Genomic DNA, 22,596 nt, shown 5'->3' on the forward strand with positions numbered 1-22,596 from the left:
CTACTCCCCGTTGAGGAGGCCACAAAGGCCGGGTCTCTTTCAACCCTTCCCTCTCTCAAACGGTCCCTCGGACCGAGTGAGCTTCTCTTCTCAAATCACTTGGGAAACAAACTTCCCGCAAGGACCACCACACAATTGGTGTCTCTTGCCTCAATTACAAGTGAGTGATTGATCACAAGAAAGAATGCCAAAGAAAAGAAGCGATCCAAGCGCAATAGCTCAAATGAACACTACAAATCACTCTCTCTAGTCACTAAGGGTTTGTGTGGAGTTGGGAGAGGATTTGATCTCTTTTGGTGTGCTTTGCAATGAATGCTAGCTCTTGTATAGTGGTTGGAAGGTGGAAAACTTGGATGACTTGAATGTGGGGTGGTTAGGGGTATTTATAGCCCCAACCACCAAACTAGCCGTTTGGTGGAGGCTGTCTGTTCGATGGTGCACCGGACAGTCTGGTGTGCACCGGACAGTTCGGTGCCCCAGCCACGTCACCAGAGCCGTTACAATTTGACCGTTGGAGTTCTGACTTCTGGGCCCGCTTGGATGTCCGGTGGTGCACCGGACATGTACTGTAGAGTGTCCGGTGCGCCAGCATGGGCGTGCCTGACGCCTGCGCGCTCTGGCGCGCATTAATTGCTGTTGCAGGCGACCGTTGGCGCGAAGTAGCCGTTGCCCCGCTGTTACACCGGACAGTCCGGTGTACACCGGACATGTCCGGTGAATTATAGCGGAGCAGCCGTTATGATTTCCCGAGGCTGCCAAGTTCCAGAGCCGCGTCTTCTTGGAGCACCGGACACTGTCCGGTGTACACCGGACAGTCCGGTGAATTATAGCACGCCGGCTTCTGAAAATTCCCGAGGCTGAGGAGTTCTGCGCGCGGTCCCCTGGTGCACCGGACACTGTCCGGTGCGCCACCGGACAGTCCGGTGCGCCAGACTAGGGAGACTCTCGGGATGCCTTTAGCTCTCTATTTTGAACCCAACTTTGGTCTTTTAATTGGCTTGTTGTGAACCTTTGACACCTGTATAACTTATTCACTAGATCAAACTAGTTAGTCCAATTGTTTGTGTTGGGCAATTCAACCACCAAAATTATTTAGGAACTAGGTGTAAGCCTAATTCCCTTTCAGCTGCGATGGCGGTCAGGCAAGAACCCTGCATTGGAGCTTCCTATAAACTGTAGCGGGTTTTCTGAAGCTAGTGGAACTTTGTAAAGGCCTCGTAGTGTTACCCTGCCTCGCCTCCTCGGTAGAGGTGTATGGGAAGTCGCGATCCCTTGGCAAATGGGTAACATGACTTGTGGGTAAAGGGTACCACCTCTGCAGAGTGTAAAACTAGTATACTAGCCGAGCTCACGGTCATGAGCAGCTCAGGACTCTCTGATGATTAATTTATGGAACTAAATTCAATTTGTCATATGCATTGCATCGCAGGTGATGATATTATTTTTGTTCTACTACTTAATTGGGTTGGTATTTACTTATACTTAGTAACTGCTAATAAAATTTTGATCAACTTTAAAAGCAATGCTCAGCTCTAACCATCCTCTTTGGTAAGCCTTACACTTCACGTGAGCTCCCACCTTTGGCGAGTTCATGCACATTATTCCCCACAACTTGTTGAGCGATGAACGTATGTGAGCTCACTCTTGCTGTCTCACACCCCCCCACAGGTCAAGAACAGGTACCGCAGGATGAGGCGCAAGGAGGATGCTGCGATGAGTTCGTGAGAGATCTAGGCCGTCGTCTCCCAGTCAACTTTGGGTTGCTGGACCGTTGTCTCCTTATAATGTAAATATTTATTTATTTTTTATAGAACTCCTGTTATATAGTAAAATGTGACATTCGATCCTGTGCCATGATTCATCATATGTGTGAGACTTGGTCCCAGCACACCTGGTGATGATGTTCGCGCCCGGGTCTTGGTGCCTCGAAATCCGGGTGTGACATGCATCCTCCTCCGGGGGTTAATTCCCCCGCAGCGCATGTTTGTCGTCTTCGTCGCGCATTGTATGGTCTGAAACAAGCGCCTCGTGCTTGGTTTCAGAGATTCATCTCTGTCATCACAGCTACTGGTTTTTCTTCAAGTGAACATGGTCCTGCTTTGTTTGTTCATGTCTCCAAAAGGCCGCACTTTACTTTTATTATAGGTGGATAATATGCTGATTACAGGTGACAGCTCAGACCATATTTCTCATGTAAAGAAGCATCTTAGTAAGGAATTTCAGATGTCTGATTTGGGTCCTCTTAGCTATTTCTTGGGCATTGAAGTTCAGCAGACTCCAAAAGGATTTTACCTATCTCAGTCCAAATATATACAAGATCTTCTTGATCGCTCTGGACTTACTGATACACGCACAGTTGCGACACCAATGGATATTCATTTACAACTTCGTCCGAAGGATGGTACACCACTAGCAGACCCAATTCGATATCGCCATATTGTGGGTAGCCTTGTGTATCTCACCATCACCAGACCTGATATTGCTCATGCTGTTCATATTTTGAGCCAATTTGTATCCACACCGACCTCAATTCATTATGGTCATTTGCTTCGTGTGCTTAGATACTTACGCGGGACAAGATCAAGATGTTTACTCTATGCCTCTGATAGCCCACTTCAGCTTCATGCTTATTCCGATGCCACATGGGCAAGTGATTCTGTTGATCGTTCTTCTACTACAGTTTACTGTATTCTTCTTGGATCCTCACCTATTGCCTGGAAATCCAAGAAGCAAACGGCCATATCTCGTTCTAGTGCTGAAGCCGAGCTCTGGGCTCTTGCTACTACCACTTCTGAAATTATTTGGTTGCGCTGGCTCTTGAATGATCTTGGTGTCTCTTATGACACTTCTACACCTTTGTTATGTGATAATATGAGTGCTATACAGATTTCTCATGATCCAGTGAAGCATGAACTTACTAAACACATTGGTGTCGATGCATCCTTTACTCGATCTCATTGTCAGCAGAAGACTATTGATCTTAAATATGTGCCCTCGGAATCTCAGTTGGTAGATTTCTTCACCAAAGCACAAACAAGAGCACAACATCAGTTTCACTTGATCAAACTCAAAGCTTCAGATCCTCCATTTCCACCTTGAGTTTGAGGAGGGGTGTTAAGGCCCATTAGGCCCAGACCCACTGCCTATATATATATAATAGTCCTTAGGGACTGTCTTATGCACTGTCAATTCTCAGGTTAGTCAACATGGGACCTATGGAAACCCTATGATGGATGGGAGATGTGTCGATGATTCATCTGCAGGTAACAAGCCACTATGTCCACCATGTTTACTCCTTTTTTGCTGTAAAGCAATGAATTTTAGTTTTATCCTAAGTAAAATTTATTCAGATTGTACACAAACATATAATATAAAATTAATTTCATTAGTCAACAATGAAACATGTCTTGGTAGTTAATGTATCTGACATTTTATATGTTACTATATTTTCCTATAAATTTGATCAAAGTTAGAGAACTTACCTTGAAATGGAATTAATAATGTTTTTTCTAATCAAACTTCAAGAATTTTGATCCATCATTTTACACTTCAGGTTTAAGTATTGGGCTTGGAGTAGGCTGGCATATGTTTCTTGGTTCTAGCACTCATCGGTCCCTCCATAATGCGTAAGATCAAGACAAGAAAAATTAAAGAAAAAACTTTCAAGCAAAATCATGGTTGATTGTTACAACAACGGATATCACAAAATGCAAACATCAGTGAGAGGATGATTATTACCTTAAGGGGGTTGGAGAAAGCTACAAACAATTTTGATAGAGAGCGTGTGATTGGTGGTGGAGGGAACGGTACTGGTTTTAAAGGGAATCTAGATCTCAATGTTGTGGCAATTAAGAAATCGAAGATTGTAGTACAAAGAGAAATCAATGAATTCATAAATGAAGTTGTTGTTCTTTCTCAAGTGAACCATAGAAATGTGGTTAAGCTCTTAGGATGTTGCCTTGAGATAGAAGTTCCACTCCTAATTTATGAGTTCATTTCAAATGGAACCCTTTATCATCATCTTCATGTTGAAGGACCAATATCATTATCATGGGCTAATGGACTGAGAATTGCACTTGAAGTTTCTCGAGCACTATCCTACCTACATTATGTTGCATCAATGCCATTTTGCCATAGAGATATTAAAATCATGAACATACTTGATGACAATTTAACGGCAAAGGTACCGGATTTTAGTGCTTCAAGGTACATCAGAATTGATCAAACCGGAGTGGCTGCGGCCATTCAAGGAACAATTGGTTACTTAGATCCCATGTACTATAAAACATGTTAACTAATAAGAGCGATGTTTATAGTTTTGGTGTTGTTCTTGTAGAATTGCTAACAAGAAGAAAACCATTTTTCTATCGGTCTGACAACAGTGCTTATCTTGTTACACATTTTACATCACTACTCATAGAAGGCAGACCATATGACATAATAGATGCTCAGGTTATGGAAGAGAGGATGGAGAAATCCTAGATGTAGCCAGACTTGCCACATCGTGTACCAAATTGAGGGGAGAAGAGTGGCCACTAATGAGATAAGTGGATATGATACTTGAGAATTTAATTTTTAAAAAGAGGCAACTTCCGTTCAATAAATCGTCTAGGAGATACCATACTAATCGAATAAGGGGTCACATCAAGACAATTGAATTGGTTGGCAATGAAGCAAGCCGGCAATATGAAAGGGAAATGTGCCCTCAGACTATTTCTATATTGTTTTGGTGATTAGATGCTCAACACATAGAGTTATGACTTTATTGAGCTAAGAGTTAAAGAGATGCAAATGGAAAAGCAAGGTATGATTCTAGCCTTAGTAATATGTTTTTGGTACTAACATTATTATACTAAGTGCTAGGAACCTTCTCAAAGTGAGAGAAATCAAATTGGAGATGTTTGGCTAAGGCAAGCCAGACTTGCACCAGCCTGCGGTGCACCGGACTGTCCGATGTGCACCGGACAGTGTCTGGTGCCCAGGCTGGCACCCCGGCGAACTGGCCGCTCTCGGCAAAAGTTGAGGGCATCATGGCTAAAATTCATCGGACTATCTGGTGTGTCAGCCGCGCCCACGCCAACGGTCGGCCACGTGATCAGCGGGCGACACATGGACTTCGCCAATAGTCACCAGGTCGCACCGGACTGTCCGATGTGCCACGGGGCCGGTGGCTGCAACGGTCGGCTTCGCCAAACAAGGAAGGGAATCGCGCACTGTTCATTGTCCGGTGGTGCCCATGGACAGAAGGCAACCATAGCCTTTCAAATGGAACTCAAACGGCTCCTAGCTGCCTTAGGGCTATAAAAGGGACCTCTAGGCACATGGAGCAGTACACCAAGCACCCATTGAACATTCTACAACGTCGGGACTTCGCAAACATGGATTTGGTTCACTATGATAGAGATTCAAGCACTTCTTTGAGCTGTAACTCCGTTGTGTGCTATTTCGTGTGCTCGTTCTTGTCTTGTGTGCGTGTTGTTGCTACAACTCTCGCTCTTGTGTGTGTTTCTATTCCCTCCCTTACTCTTGTGGCTTACTTGTGATCAATATTGTAAGGGTGAGAGACTCCAACTTGTGGAGATTCCTCACAAAGGGAATTCTTGAGAAAAGGGAGAAAACTGTGGTACTCAAGTTTGATCTTTGGATCACTTGAGATGGATTGAGTGCAATCCTTTACCGAAGGAGGTCACCACAACGTGGAGTAGGCATTGTCCGAACCACGGGATAAAAGCACTGTGTCACTTGTGCATCTTTCTACTGTGATTATTTTCTTGCATAGAGTTTTCACATATTCACTTGCACTATTGTTCATAAGTTTAATACATATCTTAAAGTAACAATCAAGTGAAGAGTTCTTTTCTCTTTGTCTCTATTCATATCAACTTGGTTTTAATCCTACTAACATTTATTATAAACTAAGTTTGTCTTGTTTAAAGTTGATTTTTACGGGATCACCTATTCACCCCCCTCTAGGTGCTCTCACAATACACTATGGAAGAGGAAATCTTGTTGTCAGCATCATATCCTATATGAATTTTCAAGTTTAAGTTTATTTGAATGTTTGTGTGTGGAGTTCTTGTAAGGGCATGTATAGTGTCTTCGAATATGTCTAAGGGAGTAAATGTAAAAAAACTCAAGACACGTATTTTGATGAAGACACTGTGTACTGGCTCTATGCTCGAGACAGCGCACTAGCCGATTGGTCAATTTAATTTATTAAATGTTCTGATTGGGGTAATGGATATAGTAAGACAGATTTTAGACACATCCATTATATTATATTGCTTGGAGTACCGTGCAGATGTGCCAGAGTTGTACATGTCCTAATAAGTGTAGCCTAGTCCTGTAATAATGTGGAGTTTGTTTGTTTTTCTCGAGAAAGCAGAACTGCTGAAACTCGTATGGATGCGGCTGGATTAAAGCCGTTCGGACTGTTGCAATTATAATCCATAGAGATAAGAAGCCGGTTCGGACTGTTGCGGTTATAATCCATAGAGATAAGAAGCCGGTTCGGACTGTTGCGGTTATAATCTATAGAGATAAGAAGCCGGTGAACCTTCTGGTTGTTTTTCCAACAACTCCTACCTTCTTTTGGACTTGCTAAGGCCTTGTTCGGTTATTACCAATACATATGGATTGGATGAGATTGGAAAAAATTAAGAAGTTTGACTTGTTTGGGATTTAAACTCATCCAATCTCACTCAATCCACATGGATTGAGAGCTAACCGAACAAGCAAAGCTCAAATCTATGGCGACTTTCAGGATTACTGGCCATTGCTTAGATTACAATTCCTGCCAGAATTCCGTAAGCCCACCAGCAAACTATAATGTTGGGGGCCACAGCCAGCCAGATCCATGGCGCTAAAAAATCAGGTCAGGACCAATCAGGCCTTGTTCGTTTGTATCGGATTGATGGGTCGGAACGATTCCTAACCGGATTGCTTCTCTAATTTATATAAACTTTGATTAGCCGGAACGATTCCGAGTACAATCCGACACAAACAAACAAGGCCTCAAGGAAACAGAGCCGACATGCATGGATCTGTGTGGGACGCAGCTGGCATGCAAAGGCAAGGCTTTGCAAGCTTCCGTGTCCTCTCGTCTCCACGAAGATGTCGCCGTCGTGAACAGGAGGGATGAGCAGTGGCTGCTGCGTCCTGGACGAAAGCATCATCAGGTGGCCGGTTCACCGGTGGGGCCACGCCACTGCTCACTGATGTTGCAAACTTGAAGGGGTCCGGATGATTCAAGACACAAGATCCCTGCGGGTCACTTGAGGGATCGAGCCCTCTGCGGCTCTGCCCCTCTTTGCTGTCCGGTTCCGGCTCCGAAAGTTACTGAACGAACTTAACGATGCCATGTGCTGTGTCCTTCAGATGTCGGATTGCACAAACACCGGATCATATTCATATGCCATCCACACCGAACCGTCTGAAACCTAATGTTGGATATGTTAACTAGATCACCTTGAAACGTCCAGTTTTCGTATAAATTGAATATGAATTCCACGCGACTCAGTCCATTTTCATACAAAAATACACAGAAAACAAGAAATTTCCTGAAATGCTCCGAGTAGCTGCTTGTAATAGCCCACGTTACAATTTATCAGAGAAAAACATGCAAAATACTGTGTTTTATGAATCTCTTCAGAAAGATTCTAGTACACTAGTTACAACAGAAACTTCTCAGAATGCACTAAATAAATATTAAGCCACACAAAAAGGATTCGACTGCAGTCGTTTTCAATCCAGCACATCTGGTATCTTGCAGGATTTTAGTTCTAACTTAGAAGTTTCAAAGAACATACGCTCAAATATAGAGAAATAAAAATGATCTCTGAAAGCAAATCCTAGTAATAACCAAGGTCTTAGTTTCACCGGATGCATGTATATTACGTATAATATTGACAAGTTGCACTGCAGGGCAAACCGAACTTCAGCAATCTTCCAGTTCTCTTCTCAGCTGCTCTCGATCATACGAAAAAGGCCGAGAGACTAAACCACTTCTAGATTCTTAAGCTGAAGTAAGACTTGGACTCTTCCAGCGGTCATTCAGAGTTGAGTTGGCCTGGTGGAAACAAGAGTGAGTAGGTTCGGTGAAACCTGACCATCTTGGTTCTACAGGTTAGAAGCTGCAGGCTGCAGCATTGTCCAAGGAAAAGCTTCTGGGCATCACATCTTGTTGACCCATACAACACAATGGTAGCGATCGAAGGCGATGCACCCGATAGTTCTCTTCAGAAGTGTAGAGTTGAGGAAACAGCAGCTTAATGTTCATCAGTCTCACAGTGAATCACGACGCGGTGTCTATTCGGTCGTGCTTTCTTTTGTTAGGCCGGGAGAAAAAGCAGAACTGAGCCCAGGTCTTCTTTGTCTTCATCGGTTGTGACCTTGTGGCTTTCTTGGCAACATATTCAGCCATGTATTGAACAGCGGCCTACGAAAGAAGAGAAAGGGACAAACAATAATGAACAAAACTCGCCACAGATGGTCACTAGCATATGTATAGTAAGTTCAAGAAAAGCAAAGAATATCACCTGAGCTCCCTTTAAAGCTACATCTCTTGGTGGCACTTGGAGAGGGTTCTCTTCTGCGCGGAGCACACGGAGACGCTGCAGGTTTCCAAAAGAATCAGGAAGCACCCTAATCTGATTGTTGCTTATATCCAACTCTTCCAGCATCTCAAGGTTGCCAATGGAACGAGGCAGGGATTGCAGGTCAGCGAAATTATTCCCGACGTTTAGTTTGATAAGAGAAGTGACGAAGCAGAAGTTCTCGGGAATAGACTCGAGCTCATTAAAACTTGCATCAACCTCCTTCAGCTTTGTGAGAGATGCCATTGTTGTTGGAAGGCCCCTAATAGTGTTGTATCGCACAGAGAGGACCTCCAGAGACTCTAGCTTTCCGACGGCCTCCGGGAGGGCCTTGAGGTGGTTGTATCCTACCCGCAGTTCCACCAGTGACACACAATTGCCGATAGTGTATGGCAGCTCATCAAGGTCGTTTGTCTCGGCGATCAACTTCTTCAGGCGTGTAAGGCTTCCTATTGAGTCGGGGAGTGAGGTAAGATGGTTTGCACTCACATCAAGCTCCTCAAGCTTCACCAGCCTACCAAGACTGGCCGGCAATGATGCAAGCTGATTGCCCCTAAGGTCGAGATATATCAGGTTGGAAAGATCCCCAATCGACTCGGGAAGCTGAGCAATTCTGTTAGCGTGAAGGTCAAGCTTGGCCAAAGAAGAAAGCATCCCAATTGCTTCCGGCAAGGCCAAGATCCGATTCTCCGAAATGTCAAGGGTGACAAGTCCAGTGAGCTTTCCAATTGAATCAGGGAGCCACTCGATCTGGTTCATGAGTTTGCCTTGCAGGTTGAGATCGCGAGCGCCTTTCTTTGCAGCCACTTCAATCATGCTAGCTAGCTTAATGAGGGTCAATTTCTGGTTGTCATCTCCTGCGAAAGCCAATCATGAAGCAAAGAATCAATAAATACATACATACTTCCAACGGCCAAGCAATTATCACAAATCAAGGACTAGTTGATAGCTAAGCAAATTCCATTTTGTCTCATACACAACACTCAGTGTTTTCTGATCGTCCGATTAATCGCGATTAATCGGCGATTAATCGACTGATCGTCATCACGCATCCGATAAGGAGTACCGACGCGATCAGGGCGATCAGAAACCTGATCGTCCGATTAGTCGACGACTAATCGCGATTAGTCGTCCGACTAGATCGCGGACGATCAGTTTGGCCTGCTTCGTTACTTCATTTCGGCCCACTCACTGCATGCATCTTCTGTGAACTGTGAAGCTGTCCCATTTCTTTCGTGCTACTTTTTCATTTTGGTTCTTTATATAACATATATAATGTGTGGCTGTGGCATGGTAAGAGAGCAGGCTACATTGAGCCAATGAGCCTTGTTAGTTTAGTAGCATAACAGTAGCAGACTATTTTATTTCTAGGGTCTTTGCCTTTAAGCCTATACCCATTATTTCTAGTGTTTAGCTAAAGTGCTGAACTGCTGAATCTGAATGCTGAATGCTGAATTTCTGATGCCTGGACCTCTGGTCGGTTTTCCCAGCCCTGGACGATCAGGAGCTCTGATCAACCGATCAGAAGCCGATTAATCGGACTGATCGTCCGATTAATCGCTCTAATCGCTCTGATCGGTCCTCTGGCGATCAGAAGCTGATCGCCGATCTGAAAACATTGCACAACAGAACAATGCATATGCTTCAAGTTTAACTCGGTAGAGCTCTAAATCGTAGCAGCAATTTACATGAAGGCGCATGTAAGCACTCCACTGAAATCACAAATTTGGAAACAGAGCAGTTGAAGGTAGAATGGGCTCACCATAGCCGCCGTCCACAGGAGTCGCCACGGAGTTTGCAGAAACTGCTCCTCGCGGCATATGGGAGCTCGACGCCACAACCCTGTCGTCCCACACTGCGGCCTTGGCCTTCTTGACGTAGCTGTCGTCCATGGAGACGCGCCCCATGCCGGTCACCATCCTCGGCGCGCTGAACCCATTAGGTTCCATCGACGAGTAGCGGTGAGCGCCGCTGTCAGCGGCCACCGCCGATGACGACGCGGCTGCGAAGGAAGACGAGGCGGCAGCGGTGGTCGCAGCGGCGACGCGGGGCGCGGCGCGGGTGGAGCTGGAGCCGGAGCTGGACGGCACGCACTGCGACGCGCGCTGGATGAGGTCGTCGAAGAGGCCGTGGAGCGCGTCGAGCTCGAGGAGGCGCGCGGCGTCGCGCTTCTGCTCGCGGCAGTGGAAGGCGGCGAGCGCGCGGTGCATCTCGAGGGCGACGCCGAAGAGCTCGTCGGGCACGGCGGGCGGCCTGCGCAAGCGCGCGGCGGCGTCGAGGCGCGCCCGCTCCTCGCGGTCGGCGGCGCGCACCAGCGCCTCGGCGGCCTCCGCCTCCTCCGGCGCCGGGCGCGCCGGCAGGGCGCGGTGCAGCCGCATGATCTCGCCCACCACGCCGTCCACCGACCCGAAGGCCGCCGCGTCGAGCGCGGTCCCCATCCCGGCGGCTCAGGAACAGCCCAGATCTCCGCGCCTCGGTCCCTTCCCACGCGACGGTACGGTACGGGCAGTCGGGATCCTCCTTATGTAAGCCTCGGCGCGCGGGCCTCGCCGCTGCGCTTTCCCGCGCCCGTCGTCGCCATCGCCAACCGCTCGTCACGTGGCGCCCGTGGCGCCCCGCCTCGGATGCCGCCCCCCCTTTCCGGATAAGAACCGGAACCACCAGAGCCCAGGTGTGCGGCGCCGGATCACAGCTCGGCGCGCCCGCCGGGCCGAAGGAGATAAAAAGGCAGCTTTTTTTTTCTCGGCGGCGGTGGCCCGATCCAACAGCGCGGGGTGGACGGACGGGGCGGCTCGGACACCGCCGAATTGCCGGTCCGGTGGGGAGGAGGTGGGATTGGGAGGGGTGGTTCGCCCACGGGCACGGCTCACCGAGGTAGGTAGGTCTGCCGCAATGCGCAGGGGGCGGACCGATCGCGCGGGTGGGCGGGGGCGGTGGCCGCCGTGGGTGGTTCCTGGTGCGTGCCTGGCCCTGGTCTCGGGATGGGGAAATGGGAAATGGATTGATCAGCGGGCTCGGCGCTTGGGGTCACGTAGGTAGAAATGAAGCCGGGAGGCCTGCTCGGGCAAGGGAAGAGACAGACAGAGAGGGTGATGTGATGTGCTGTCCCTGTCCAGTGACGTCCAGTATCGTCGCTGCTCGGCTACCGCCTTCGTTCGCCCGTGGGACGGGATACCGTAGGGGGGCGTTTGGTTGCCTTCTCCGGTGGTGCAGCTGCATCTATGCAAAAAGTATTGTTTGTTTGGTTCGTTGTATCGCACGAGACAGGCTAGCACGGAACTTAAAGCGCCGCGAGCCAGGCCCGGCAGAAACACATCGCGCGGCCGCACGCGCGCGGCCAGGCTCCGCTCAGCCAGCTCTTTACTCGTGCACGCATATCGAGACACGTTTTTAATTGGTTTTTTCATTATATCGTCTAATTAAAAGATTTAATCACCGAACCGATTTCATATCCGCGTTCCTGACATTTTTGCGAACGAAACTAGACCACTCATACTATATATATTTCAAATAAAAAAATTACGTGATTAAGATTAATATATAATTAGTGTATATTAACATGTAATTAGTATCTATTAAGCAATTTACCATATAATTAGTGTCTATTAATAGATTTTTTAATTTATTTAACAATTTTTTTAACTCATGCACCATGTACTCATGCAAGCAACCAAACAACATCTCTTGTGAACCAGACTGGCCACATACACACAACCAAACACGCTATACTGCATGCACTCAGCCAGTCCAGTCTGAGCCAGGCTCACTAGATACGAGTCAGGCTCACCCATACAAGTAACCAAACGCCCCCTAGTTGTAGATCTGGTGGCGATTGGCGTCTCTATGCTACTAGTAGAACTGTAGAAGTATAGCTTGCATGAATCGCACGTTGTTTAACGGCGTCCGAGGAACAAGATACCACCAGGTTTCATGCGCTGCCCGGTGGTTGATTAATTAATTAATTAATTAATTAAATTCTCCCTGCACTGTCATTTGTCAAGGTAAAAGTGGGGTGAGTGATTAGTTAGTTAGTTAGTTAGTTAGTTAATAACCATCTATCGACGACACCTTCCTCCGTCGAGTCCTAGTGTCCGGAGAGAATCTCTCGACTCGACGAAGCTTGAGCTCTGAGTGGATCGGAGTTCATCGGTGTCTCGGTGATGACCCTGCTGCACCACCGCTAGGTAATTCGAGGCCTTTTGATCCTGCCCTGGCAAAGGCGAAGGGCCGCGGGCCGGACCAGCAAGGCAGCGGGTCCACGTGCGAGCGGAAGCCTCCTCGAACCGCTGTCCGGCAGCGGCGCATGGGCCAGCCAGCCACCGCTCCACCGCTGGGCTGGCCAGCAGCACGTCGGCGCGCGCCCACGGGTTATCCCTCGGCACGCGCCATGTGGGTCCGACGACGCGTCCGGCCCACATGGCAGACACACCACCATGGTGCGGTGCGAGTGCAGTGCGAGTGCAGGATAGTTTTCGTATCTGAGGACTGCGGGTGACGGGGTGAGTGCGTCGCGGTGGCTGGCAGCCGTGGCGTGCACATGGCTGCCGCCGCATCCGGACGACAGGGAGATGTGTTTGTTCGTGCAGATGAGAGCACCCAGCACAGCAGACGCAGTCTCCATTCTCATCTCATCTGAAGACGCCTAGTAGTGTACTACCCGCATCTCCATCCTGGACTCGCTTCTTAATCACTTGGCAAAAGAGTAACAGGGTGACGTGTTTGAATAGTAGTATTACTGCTGCCGCTGGTTTGGTTTCTGCGGTGGTCGTCAATGGATTGGCAACGTTGGGTAGGGATAGGGCAGGCAGGCGGTTGAGGTGATCACATCACACGCTTCGACAGACCACCTCTGCCTTTTCAGGTAACGGTCCTTGTCAGGATAGGATATGATAGGACAGGACCGACGCTGTAAAACCTGGGGCCCAACGTGCTCTTCGTTCGAGATAACGTCCCAGTCCCATGCACCGTATTGTTGCCAGTGCAGTGAAGCCGAAACTCCCCTTTTCGTTCCAACAAGGCAACAAGCATGTTCCAGACACAGAGACCGCAGGATTTTACCTTCCACATGCACACGAAAGGCTCCCATTCAACCCGATTGTATCCGTCCGAAACAGAGGTTATCAGTTCTGAGGTTCATGCTACCGTGACCCCAGGACGGACAGCGCAACCATTTTCTCAGGTTGTGCGCTGGTTCAATGACCCTATCGTTAAATCATCAATGAGGACGCACGACGCAGTGAGCATCAAACCAGCACGTACAGCGACAGCCTGTGTGCCAGATTGACAGATACTCTTACACTAGCCTCCAAACTGAGATTTCGGTGTACCACTACCCCCCCCTGACCCTGAGTGACTGTGTCGTCCTGGTTCAACCTCTCACTTCTTCGCCTTCGAGAACCGGAGGCACCTGTACTTCTCGCCGCTGACGGTGATCTCCAGCGCTCCGTCTTGGCTATCCTGGCTCGAAGCCGTCCCCATGAGGACGCTCTTCTCTTTCTCCAGGTTCTCCCTCTCCACCTTCAGCCTCGCCTCCTGCCTCGCGATCTCAGCCTGCCGGAAACCGAAAACGAACATGTCAAACCGCGCGGGGTCCCAGACAAATGTTGATTTCACAGCCCACTGCACTACCTGCATCGATTTTCTTTCTTCACTTTACCTAGAGGATTGATGGATTCAGGTAAGGATGTTGCTGTGTCGGAGGAAGTGGACAGCTTGATTACAGTGCATGATAAAGATCTCCATTTGCTAAGCGAACACCACACCAGTCCATCGTGGCCTTTTTGCATGATAGCAGTAACTCGGTGTCGTCATGAGTGCAGGAAGATTAGGTTTAGCTTCCAAACGTAAATCTGGTCTGTTGATGATTATGACATCCATCTTGCTCATTTGATTGCTGCTCATCCAATGTATAGACTAATATATAGTTTGTTGACCACAATCTGGCAGCATATGCTGTTTTGCAATCAGTGTCACCACGACAAATTGATTGGCTCTAATTCACTACCCCTTTCGTTGCTTAAAAAGAACTCGACATAAGGGATAAGATAGCCCCTGGTCATTATAGCAAGAAGCACCCATACACAACGACACTATAGTCCATGTGAGAAACGACCGCGATCAAAACTAGACATTAGACTTGTGTTTTGACTGGGACAGATGAAGAGATTTTTTTCAAACAATAGCCTGAAATTCGCTCCCACGGAGAATCAAACTCAGGACCTGAAGAGACTAATCAGACCATCTAACTAACTCAGCTAAAGGCACTTTCACCTTTCCCAGTACTTTAGTCTCCAATGTATCAGCACACACTACGCAACAACATCCTTATAAGCTGGAAACAGAGCAACGAATCAGTATGGGTGCATGTAATGTAGAGACTCCACGCAAAACAAGATTGTTGTATCCCTGTTCCCTACCTAGCAGGGCCCAAAGCCCCAAACACTCATCTCTATATACTTTCTCATCCAATCCGCCAACCTGGCCAATACAGGAGTCGAAGAAACTCTTCCTAGTTCCAGCCCACGCCTACTGTTATCCATCATCCATGTGGGAGTTGTTTCCTCTACTGCACGATACAGGGTCACAGGTCACTTTCTTGCCTTGCGTTGTTTCATTCACATTAATGGGTGAACAGCTAAACAGTTAGGACAACCTACAGCTCTATTTCCAGCACTGATGTAGACCCTTCGTGTGTGTGTGTGTTGGGGGGGGGGGGGGGGGGGGGTGTTTAACAACACAGCATCACTAATCACTTTTAAATGGCATCATCGACCATCGGATAATTAAGGCTGACTTGCATCTACGCTCAAAGGTTGAGTCTTGCAGTCGAATTTGCTTATTGCCTCAAGTCATGAAGAAGTTGCATATCCATATTGTACTATTGTTCATGTGTTAAGAAGTCAAAATGGATATTCAAATTTTGAAATATAAGCCAGTGGATATTTAATGTAACATTTTGTGTAGTATGGGTTAGCACTACCCAAAGGAATCAGTGCATGTGCTTTGCAGACAAGTGGGAACTCTTATATATTCTTATCTTCACCCGGCCTATCACCTTTCTATGGTTTCTATACTCTGTACGGAACTGAAACACGCCAGCTTTATTCCCCTCGCTGCCTTCGGTGACAACTAGAGTGAAAGGCAAGGAATAACTCTTACGGCTTAGCAGAGCTTGTATATCGCCGTGTAAAACACTGTTTTGCAGTGTAGTTTGAAATAGAGTGGGATAGGGGTGGATAGGAAGTCTCCTGTGCAATGTGCTTGTTCAGCATCAGAAGAAAATGAAGGGCATTGCCATCAATTCATGAAAGAAACTCTGCAGTGCAGATGCAGGTTCAGTGTCATCTCAACCATATTTCCAGCGAGAATTGGAAATGCGTCAGCGATCAGATCATCAATACGGTCCACAGACCACAAGAAACAAATCCCAAGCAGTTTCAGCATCAATAGGTTCCGTGTTCGTGACCACGGAACAGCTGGCAGTGCAGGACAAGATGCGGGATGTATGGAACAGAGAATTGAGCAGGAGGGAAGGATGGGTCGGGTACACGTTACCTCGCGGCGGGAGAGCTCGGCCTTCCACGCAGCCTCCCTCTCGGCGACCTCGCGCTCGCGCTCCGCGATGTAGGTCTGCATCTCCCGCTCCTTCATGACGCGGTCCTGGATGTCCGCGTCCAGTGCCTCCTTGAGCTCCATCACGAACCTGTCCACCACCGCCTTTATCCGCACAGACATCTCGCCGCGCCTCACGGACACCGCTACCACCAGCAACGGCTCCGCGCTCCTCCTGAACTCTTGCTATGGGCGCCGTGTCACCGGTGGTCGGTGGACGGCACCGGGAACCTTTGGTGTCGTTTGTTTCGGGGCGTTTGTGCCTGTTGCGATGCAGCGTAGATGAAGTGGACCAGCGAGGAGAGGTGGCCCAGTGGAGCCTTCATGGGCCATGACTTCTGTTTCCTCCCTTTACTTACCTTGTTTCTACTTTTTAAAATTAATTAATCTTCTTTTTTTCCTTTACTCTTTTTTTACTAGAGACTAGACTAGAAGACAGCATTCTTTTCTAGCTCTTTTCTGAATAAATAGCATCTAAATAACTATAGACACTACCGCACGCACTAGTGAACAGAGATGACATTTCTGCATCCTCCTCCATAAGGATCTAAGCATACAGATATGGTTGCCGTAACCAATACCCACAAGGCCACAACCTCATCAAGTGAGTGAGTGGTAATAGATCACGATTCAAATGGTTCTTCATAATTTGATACAATTCTAAATTAATTTTAATTCAAAAATTAATAAAATATAGTACGATCCTATATTTAAACTTTATAGTGTAAAAATTAGATCCCATTGTCACCCATAAGTGAAACCAATCTGGAAACAGAACAACATCAGTACCTGGCTACCAGTAGTCACCACATGAGCAAGCTCCATCCTGGAAATGGTGGAACCGAACAGGGTCCCTGATGACGATCACCCTGCCTTCGCTCTTGGAGACAAGCTTCGCGAACGCGTGGCAGTCGCCACAGATCCTCAGGTTCTTCATGATCCTGATAGGCTTCCCATCCACCGCATGCATCGTCCCAAACACTATCGCCATCTTCTCGCTGTGATACTTCAGCAGGTCTTCTTTCTGCTCGGTCGGGAGGTCCTGCAGCACAAATTCTGTCTGGGGAACATAACCAAGAGACTTGATCCTTCCGATCAACCGGTTCAGCTCCTGAATTATGGTGTCGGAGCACGGGTGTGATAGGTCCCCAGCGATGAACACATGGACACGTTTCTCCAGCTCGATCCAGCTTCGCCCTGGCTCTTTCCTCATGCCTCGGTCCCTCATCGCTTTCCATGGCTTCTCAGCATCTGTCCACTGCCGCAGATCTGCATATGTATTCGACAACAGCACACGAGCGCCTTGGTCGTCAGGCTCCAGTTTAAGTATTTCTCTGGCTGCGTATGCTGCAAGACTGGCGTTTTTATGCATCCTGCAAGCTCCTAGGAGCGTTCTCCAGATGACTGAATCTGGCTCGAGGCTCATACCATGGATGAATTCCACGGCTTCATCGAGCTTCCCAGCTCGGCCAAGGAGATCGACCATGCAGTTGTGGTGCTCTCTCTCAGGTTGAATGCCAAAGAGCCTCTTCATGGACCTAAAGTAGTGCCAGCCATCTTCCACCAGACCAGCATGGCTGCAGGCAAAGAGTACTCCAACCATCGTTACGTGGTTCGGTGCCACACCTTGAGATTTCATCAGGTCAAAAACCCTCAATGCCTCCACGCTTTTCCCATTCTGCGCCAAACCAGATACCATGGTGCTCCATGAGATCACATCCCTCTGTGGCATCCTGTGGAACAAGGCATCCGCATCCTCCAAGCTCCCGCACTTGCAGTACATGTCTAGGAGCGCATTGTGCAGGATCAAGTCCCTGTCATACTTGAGCACATGGGCATGCACCTGCCTCCCCGCTTCAAGCATGACCATCCCCGTGCACGCCCGCAGGACGCTGGTCAAGGTGCCCTGGTTAGACGAGAATCCGGCATCCTTCATCCTCATGAACAGCTCGATCGCACCGACCCCATCTCCGCTCTGCGCAAAACCAGCGATGATCGAGTTCCAAACGACCAAATCTCTGGTCACCATCTCGTCAAACACACGCCTCCCGCCGTCCAAGTCCCCGAGCTTCACGTATGCGTCGATCAACGAGCTCCGCACGAACACGTCCGAGTCCAGCCCTGCCTTGACGGTGCTCGCGTGCACCGCCGTGAGCATCCCCGGCGTGGTGCACGCGCCGAGGACGCTCGAGAACGTGTAGGCGTTGGGCGCCACCCCGTCCCTCCGCATGGCCACGAGGAACCTGAGCGCCTCCTGCTTCCTCCCGTCCGCGCTCGCCAGCGCCGCGACGACGGTCGTCCAGGTGACGACGTTCCTCACCGGCATTCCGTCGAACATCCTGAGCGCGTCGTCGAGCAGGCCGAACTTGGCGTACATCGAGGCGAGCGAGTTGGAGACAAAGAGGCCGCCGGCGCCGTCGTGGGGCAGCGGCCCGTGCGCCTCGACGTGGCGGTGAATGAGCCGGCCGTGGTCTGCCGTGCCGTGGCGCACGCAGAGCTTGACGAGGCGGGTGAGGGAGACGGGGTCCGCGCGGAGCCCCGCCGCGGCGAGCTCGGAGAGCAGCGCGAGCGCGGCTGGGAGCGGCCCCTCTACGCAGAGGCGGGAGAACGTAGTGAGGGAAGGGTGCGGGCGCGGTTGCGCGTGGACGCGGCGGCTGCTCCGGCGAGTGGCGGCAACGCGCTTGCGAGGGAGGCGTTTGAACAAGGAGTTCATCACACGTATTACAGCAGAACCCGCGAGGGAGGCGCTTGAACAACGAGTTGGTCATCAGAACCGGGTCCCCTGAATTTACTTTCTCAACTGCAGGGAAGTATCTCCTGAATTTCACCTAATCTCAAGCGTTCATTCAAATAGACTCAATCTCAGCCACACACGTTGCTCAAGGCCAAAAAAGAATCCATCCAGAGACTTCCCATCGGAATACCAACGCAGAACAGCGCTCGACGAGTACGGCACCCAATCTCCCAGCCCCGGCGGCGCCCGACCTCCAAACCCAGCAGCGCCCTGGCTTGGATCCCGACGGCGGCGTCCTCCCTCGCGTCCCGGCGGCGGCGGCCTCCCACACGTCCCGACGGCGGCGTCCTCCCTCGCGTCCCGACGGCGGCGTCCTCCCACACGTCCCAACGGCGGCGGCCTCCCCCGACCCCAAACAGCAGCGCCCTGCCTCCGACATCAACGATGCTCTCCATTGTCAACCTGGTAATGCTTCCTAAATAACTAGTTTTGTTTAGACTAATAAGTGCATTACATGTCTAATTCAAAATGAATTACATGTCTGATTCAAGTCTTAGCAAAAGATCTCAGAAGCTAATTAGATTGACAAATCAACTAATTCCTCCATTATAGCTTGATCCTTGTGAGTTTAGACCACCCTACACCATAAGATAAACCAAATGATAAGTAATAATAAAGTGTGATCAATCTTATTAGTCATAGGTGGATATTTACCAGTAATAGCTCAGTAAAGCTAGTAAAAGATCCAAAGCCCTCAAACACGCTAGGATTGTCTTCGGGCATGTTTTGGCTTCTTTGTCTTTGTCTTTGTGATGCTCTATGCAACTTTTCATACCATGTTCTTTGCCGCCTTGAAGTCCTCTTCTTAACAACCTTTTTCTTTAAACCAGTGATGTGAGAGTACTCTTCAGGTATTGCAATTGTTGTTTGTTCCTTAGGCTGGTTAGCCAACTCATTTGGAGTGTTTTTTATCTTTTCATCAACATCTCTATGTAGAGTATCGAGTACATTATCAATATATGAATAGATTTCTTCATAGTCAGCTGCACGAGAAGCAAGTGACAGGAACTTGCGGGCAAGATTTTGGTAGTGTCTTGTTGCATCAATTTTTGGGTTTTCTATAACATTGTCTCCACGAATATCTTGTATAGAACCACATCTTGCTTCACGAGTCCATCTCTTTAGAATGTAGTGCTCAGGCAATACCTTAATATTCATCATGTCAAGAACCTTTAAAGCGTGACAACACATTATTCCAACTCTTTCAAATTGCCGGCAGCTGCAACAAACCATTTCATTCGGAGGATCAAATTCAACTTTGTATTCCTTTTCCATTATGGTTTTTCCATCCACAACCTTAACAACCCCCATAGTGAACTCATTAGGTTTTTCCATTGGTCTAGCATATGCTGCCAATGATCTTTCATACTCAACTTGAAAGGCTTCAAAAATACATGCAGTGTACATGTTGCTTGCTTGTATCAACATAGGTGTTCTCACATGTATTCGTGGCAATTTCTTTCTTGAGTTGTATTCAGCATCCAACTCTTTATCTCGCTTGCTTGCAACCACCCTTTCAAAATGAGTGAAAAACCTAGCAATGTCCAAATCACATTTTAAAACATCTTTCATATCTTTGTTTAGGCTTTCACTTAATTGTGTGCTTCGCATTCCAAGAGTGAATACGTTCTTCATGTAACATTCAGCCCATTTCTCCTTTTGTTGGTAGAGACCACCCAACCAAGTATCATTTTTCACTTTACTTCTCAAGGTGCTGAAACTTTTCTCAAATGTGTTCACATCCTCATATTCATACATACATGCACTTAACTCAGCCAAGGCACTAGATTCATCTCTTCCTGTGCGAGCTAGGTGTTTTATAGCATTTTGCATAATGTGAAATGAACACAAGCCATGCCAAGATTCCAGAAATACCACTGATATTGCATTTTTCATTGCCATATCTTGATCTGTATAGATAGTTCTTGGATGCTTTTGCTTGTGTGCTTCTAGAAATGCTTCAAACAACCATTTGAAAGAAGATTCTGTTTCATCATACTTCCTGCCTCTCCATACATCATATTTCTTTGTCTTTTTGTCCTCAAATAATTTTTGTGATCAATTCTTGTGTAACCAAGGTTACATGAACCACCAGCTTGTCTACTAGCTAACTCATGAGCATCTTTAGGGCTAATTCCACAATCATCTGCCATATCAATTTGACAAGCTTGCACACTTGAAATTTTCCGTTGTGAAGGAATTAGGTGGCATGTTTCAGGAAGTTGAAGAATATGGTTATGTTCAAGTACTAAATCATTTAACTGGTAATTTCCCTCTTCTCTGTTTAATATAATGCTCATTCGAACTTTACAACCAGTTCTTGTTTCAGCCCGAGGATGCTTTGTTAGATGATCTCTTGGATCTTTTTCTCTAAAACCAGCCTTTGCACACACAAATCTGCTTGAAGTGGATACTCCATCTGTTTTTCTTTTGTTGTTATATTGTTTTCTTGCATCAAATCCTACCATACCACCATAGGAAACCCATAAATTCCATGCCTGTTCTACACTATTAAATTTCATACCAATACTTGGCACCCAAGAAGGTTGATTCTCCATTCTACAAGAAAAAACACAATGCAGTTCTAAGTTTGGTGTTTACTTGCTCATAAAAGAACTTGCACCAAAATTTAGTTGCCAAATAAAACCAGATGATTTGATGGAAAAAGTTTGATTTTGACTTACTTTTGTGGTTCCATTCAGGTGGCAGTAGCTATTTGCCTTTCACAAAAGCAAAAACAAGAGAGTGGGGACCAAGAGAATAAGATGGAGGGGACCAAGAGAAGAGAAGGAGGATAGGAACCAGGGACCTTGGAGTGTTGCGAGTAGGAAGAAAAGGAACAAGAAATGGAGGGGACCAAGAGAACAAAAGGAGAGGGAGACCAGGAGTTGCCTGGAGTGTTGGCGCATTTTTTAGTTGCCTGGATTGTTGGCGTCTTTTTTAAGTTCTCTATAGTGTTGGCACCTTTTTTTATTGGCTGGAGTGTTGGCACCACTTTATAGTGTACTTTATTGAGTCCAACCGCTGAGATGAAGCTAAATTCAGTGAAGTTATGTTTGTCAAATTGAGAGGACCCGGTTCCGGTCATCACCTATTAACTATCCGCAACGCTTTGCGCTACCGCGTCCTCTTCCCTGCGTAGGCGGCCTCTACGCCCGCAGCGGCTGACGCTAGAGAGCCTCCTACGCGTTGCAGCCGTAGGGGTGGGCGCGCGAGTCCCCTAGATCAAGGAGATCACTATTCATCCCCTACATCACTGTGTTGTGGGGCCACAAGTAATTGTTAGTAGATAAAAAAATGGTAGTATATATAGAAAATGATATTTTATAGTTATAGTGGGGTATAGGGAGAGTATTTAGGGGGAACCGCTACGGGAGATGAAAATATAGGGGTGAAATGTTGATGATGTGACCCAAAAAAGTGATATAGGAGGGAAAATTTAGGGGTAACGCTTGCGGATAGCCTTCCGTTACCCCTAAATTTTCCCCCCTATATCACTTTTCCCCCCTATTTTTTCATCTCCCGCAGCGGTTCTCCCTAAATACTCCCCCTATATCCCACTACAACTATAAAATATCATTTTTTATATCAACTATC

General features: G+C 47.7%; 2 protein-coding genes, 1 long non-coding RNA gene and 1 pseudogene across 5 annotated transcripts; 2 read left to right on the top strand and 2 right to left on the bottom strand.

Moving 5' to 3' along the window:
* Window positions 1-3,622: 3,622 nt before the first annotated feature.
* LOC109941778 (wall-associated receptor kinase 3-like) lies at window positions 3,623-4,752 on the top strand (annotated as a pseudogene).
* A 2,803-nt stretch (window positions 4,753-7,555) lies between these two features.
* On the bottom strand, window positions 7,556-11,655 carry LOC100274964 (Plant intracellular Ras-group-related LRR protein 4). Its single transcript, XM_008670882.4, has 3 exons — window positions 10,357-11,655; window positions 8,538-9,451; window positions 7,556-8,437 (listed from the first exon to the last, which is right to left on the bottom strand). The coding sequence occupies exons 1-3, from the start codon at window positions 11,030-11,032 to the stop codon at window positions 8,294-8,296; spliced, it is 1,734 nt and encodes a 577-aa protein (XP_008669104.1). The 5' UTR covers window positions 11,033-11,655; the 3' UTR covers window positions 7,556-8,293.
* Window positions 11,656-13,646: 1,991 nt separating this feature from the next.
* On the bottom strand, window positions 13,647-19,197 carry LOC103642143 (Pentatricopeptide repeat-containing protein mitochondrial). Of its 3 annotated transcripts, none has more exons than XM_020546609.1 (3): window positions 16,995-19,197; window positions 16,149-16,468; window positions 13,647-14,144 (listed from the first exon to the last, which is right to left on the bottom strand). In XM_020546609.1, the coding sequence occupies exon 1, from the start codon at window positions 18,916-18,918 to the stop codon at window positions 16,999-17,001; it is 1,920 nt and encodes a 639-aa protein (XP_020402198.1). In that variant the 5' UTR covers window positions 18,919-19,197; the 3' UTR covers window positions 13,647-14,144; window positions 16,149-16,468; window positions 16,995-16,998. The 3 variants fall into 3 exon arrangements, with proteins under 3 accessions (XP_020402198.1, XP_035820090.1, XP_035820089.1); XM_035964197.1 differs by having other exon boundaries at window positions 14,251-16,468; XM_035964196.1 differs by having other exon boundaries at window positions 16,149-19,197.
* A 1,915-nt stretch (window positions 19,198-21,112) lies between these two features.
* Window positions 21,113-22,063, top strand: LOC118476094 (uncharacterized). Its single transcript, XR_004855417.1, has 2 exons — window positions 21,113-21,263; window positions 21,702-22,063. It is a non-coding gene; the product is annotated as an uncharacterized lncRNA (long non-coding RNA).
* Window positions 22,064-22,596: the final 533 nt, after the last annotated feature.

This window comes from Zea mays, chromosome 1 (genome assembly GCF_902167145.1).
Source record: "Zea mays cultivar B73 chromosome 1, Zm-B73-REFERENCE-NAM-5.0, whole genome shotgun sequence".
Lineage (NCBI taxonomy): Eukaryota > Viridiplantae > Streptophyta > Magnoliopsida > Poales > Poaceae > Zea > Zea mays.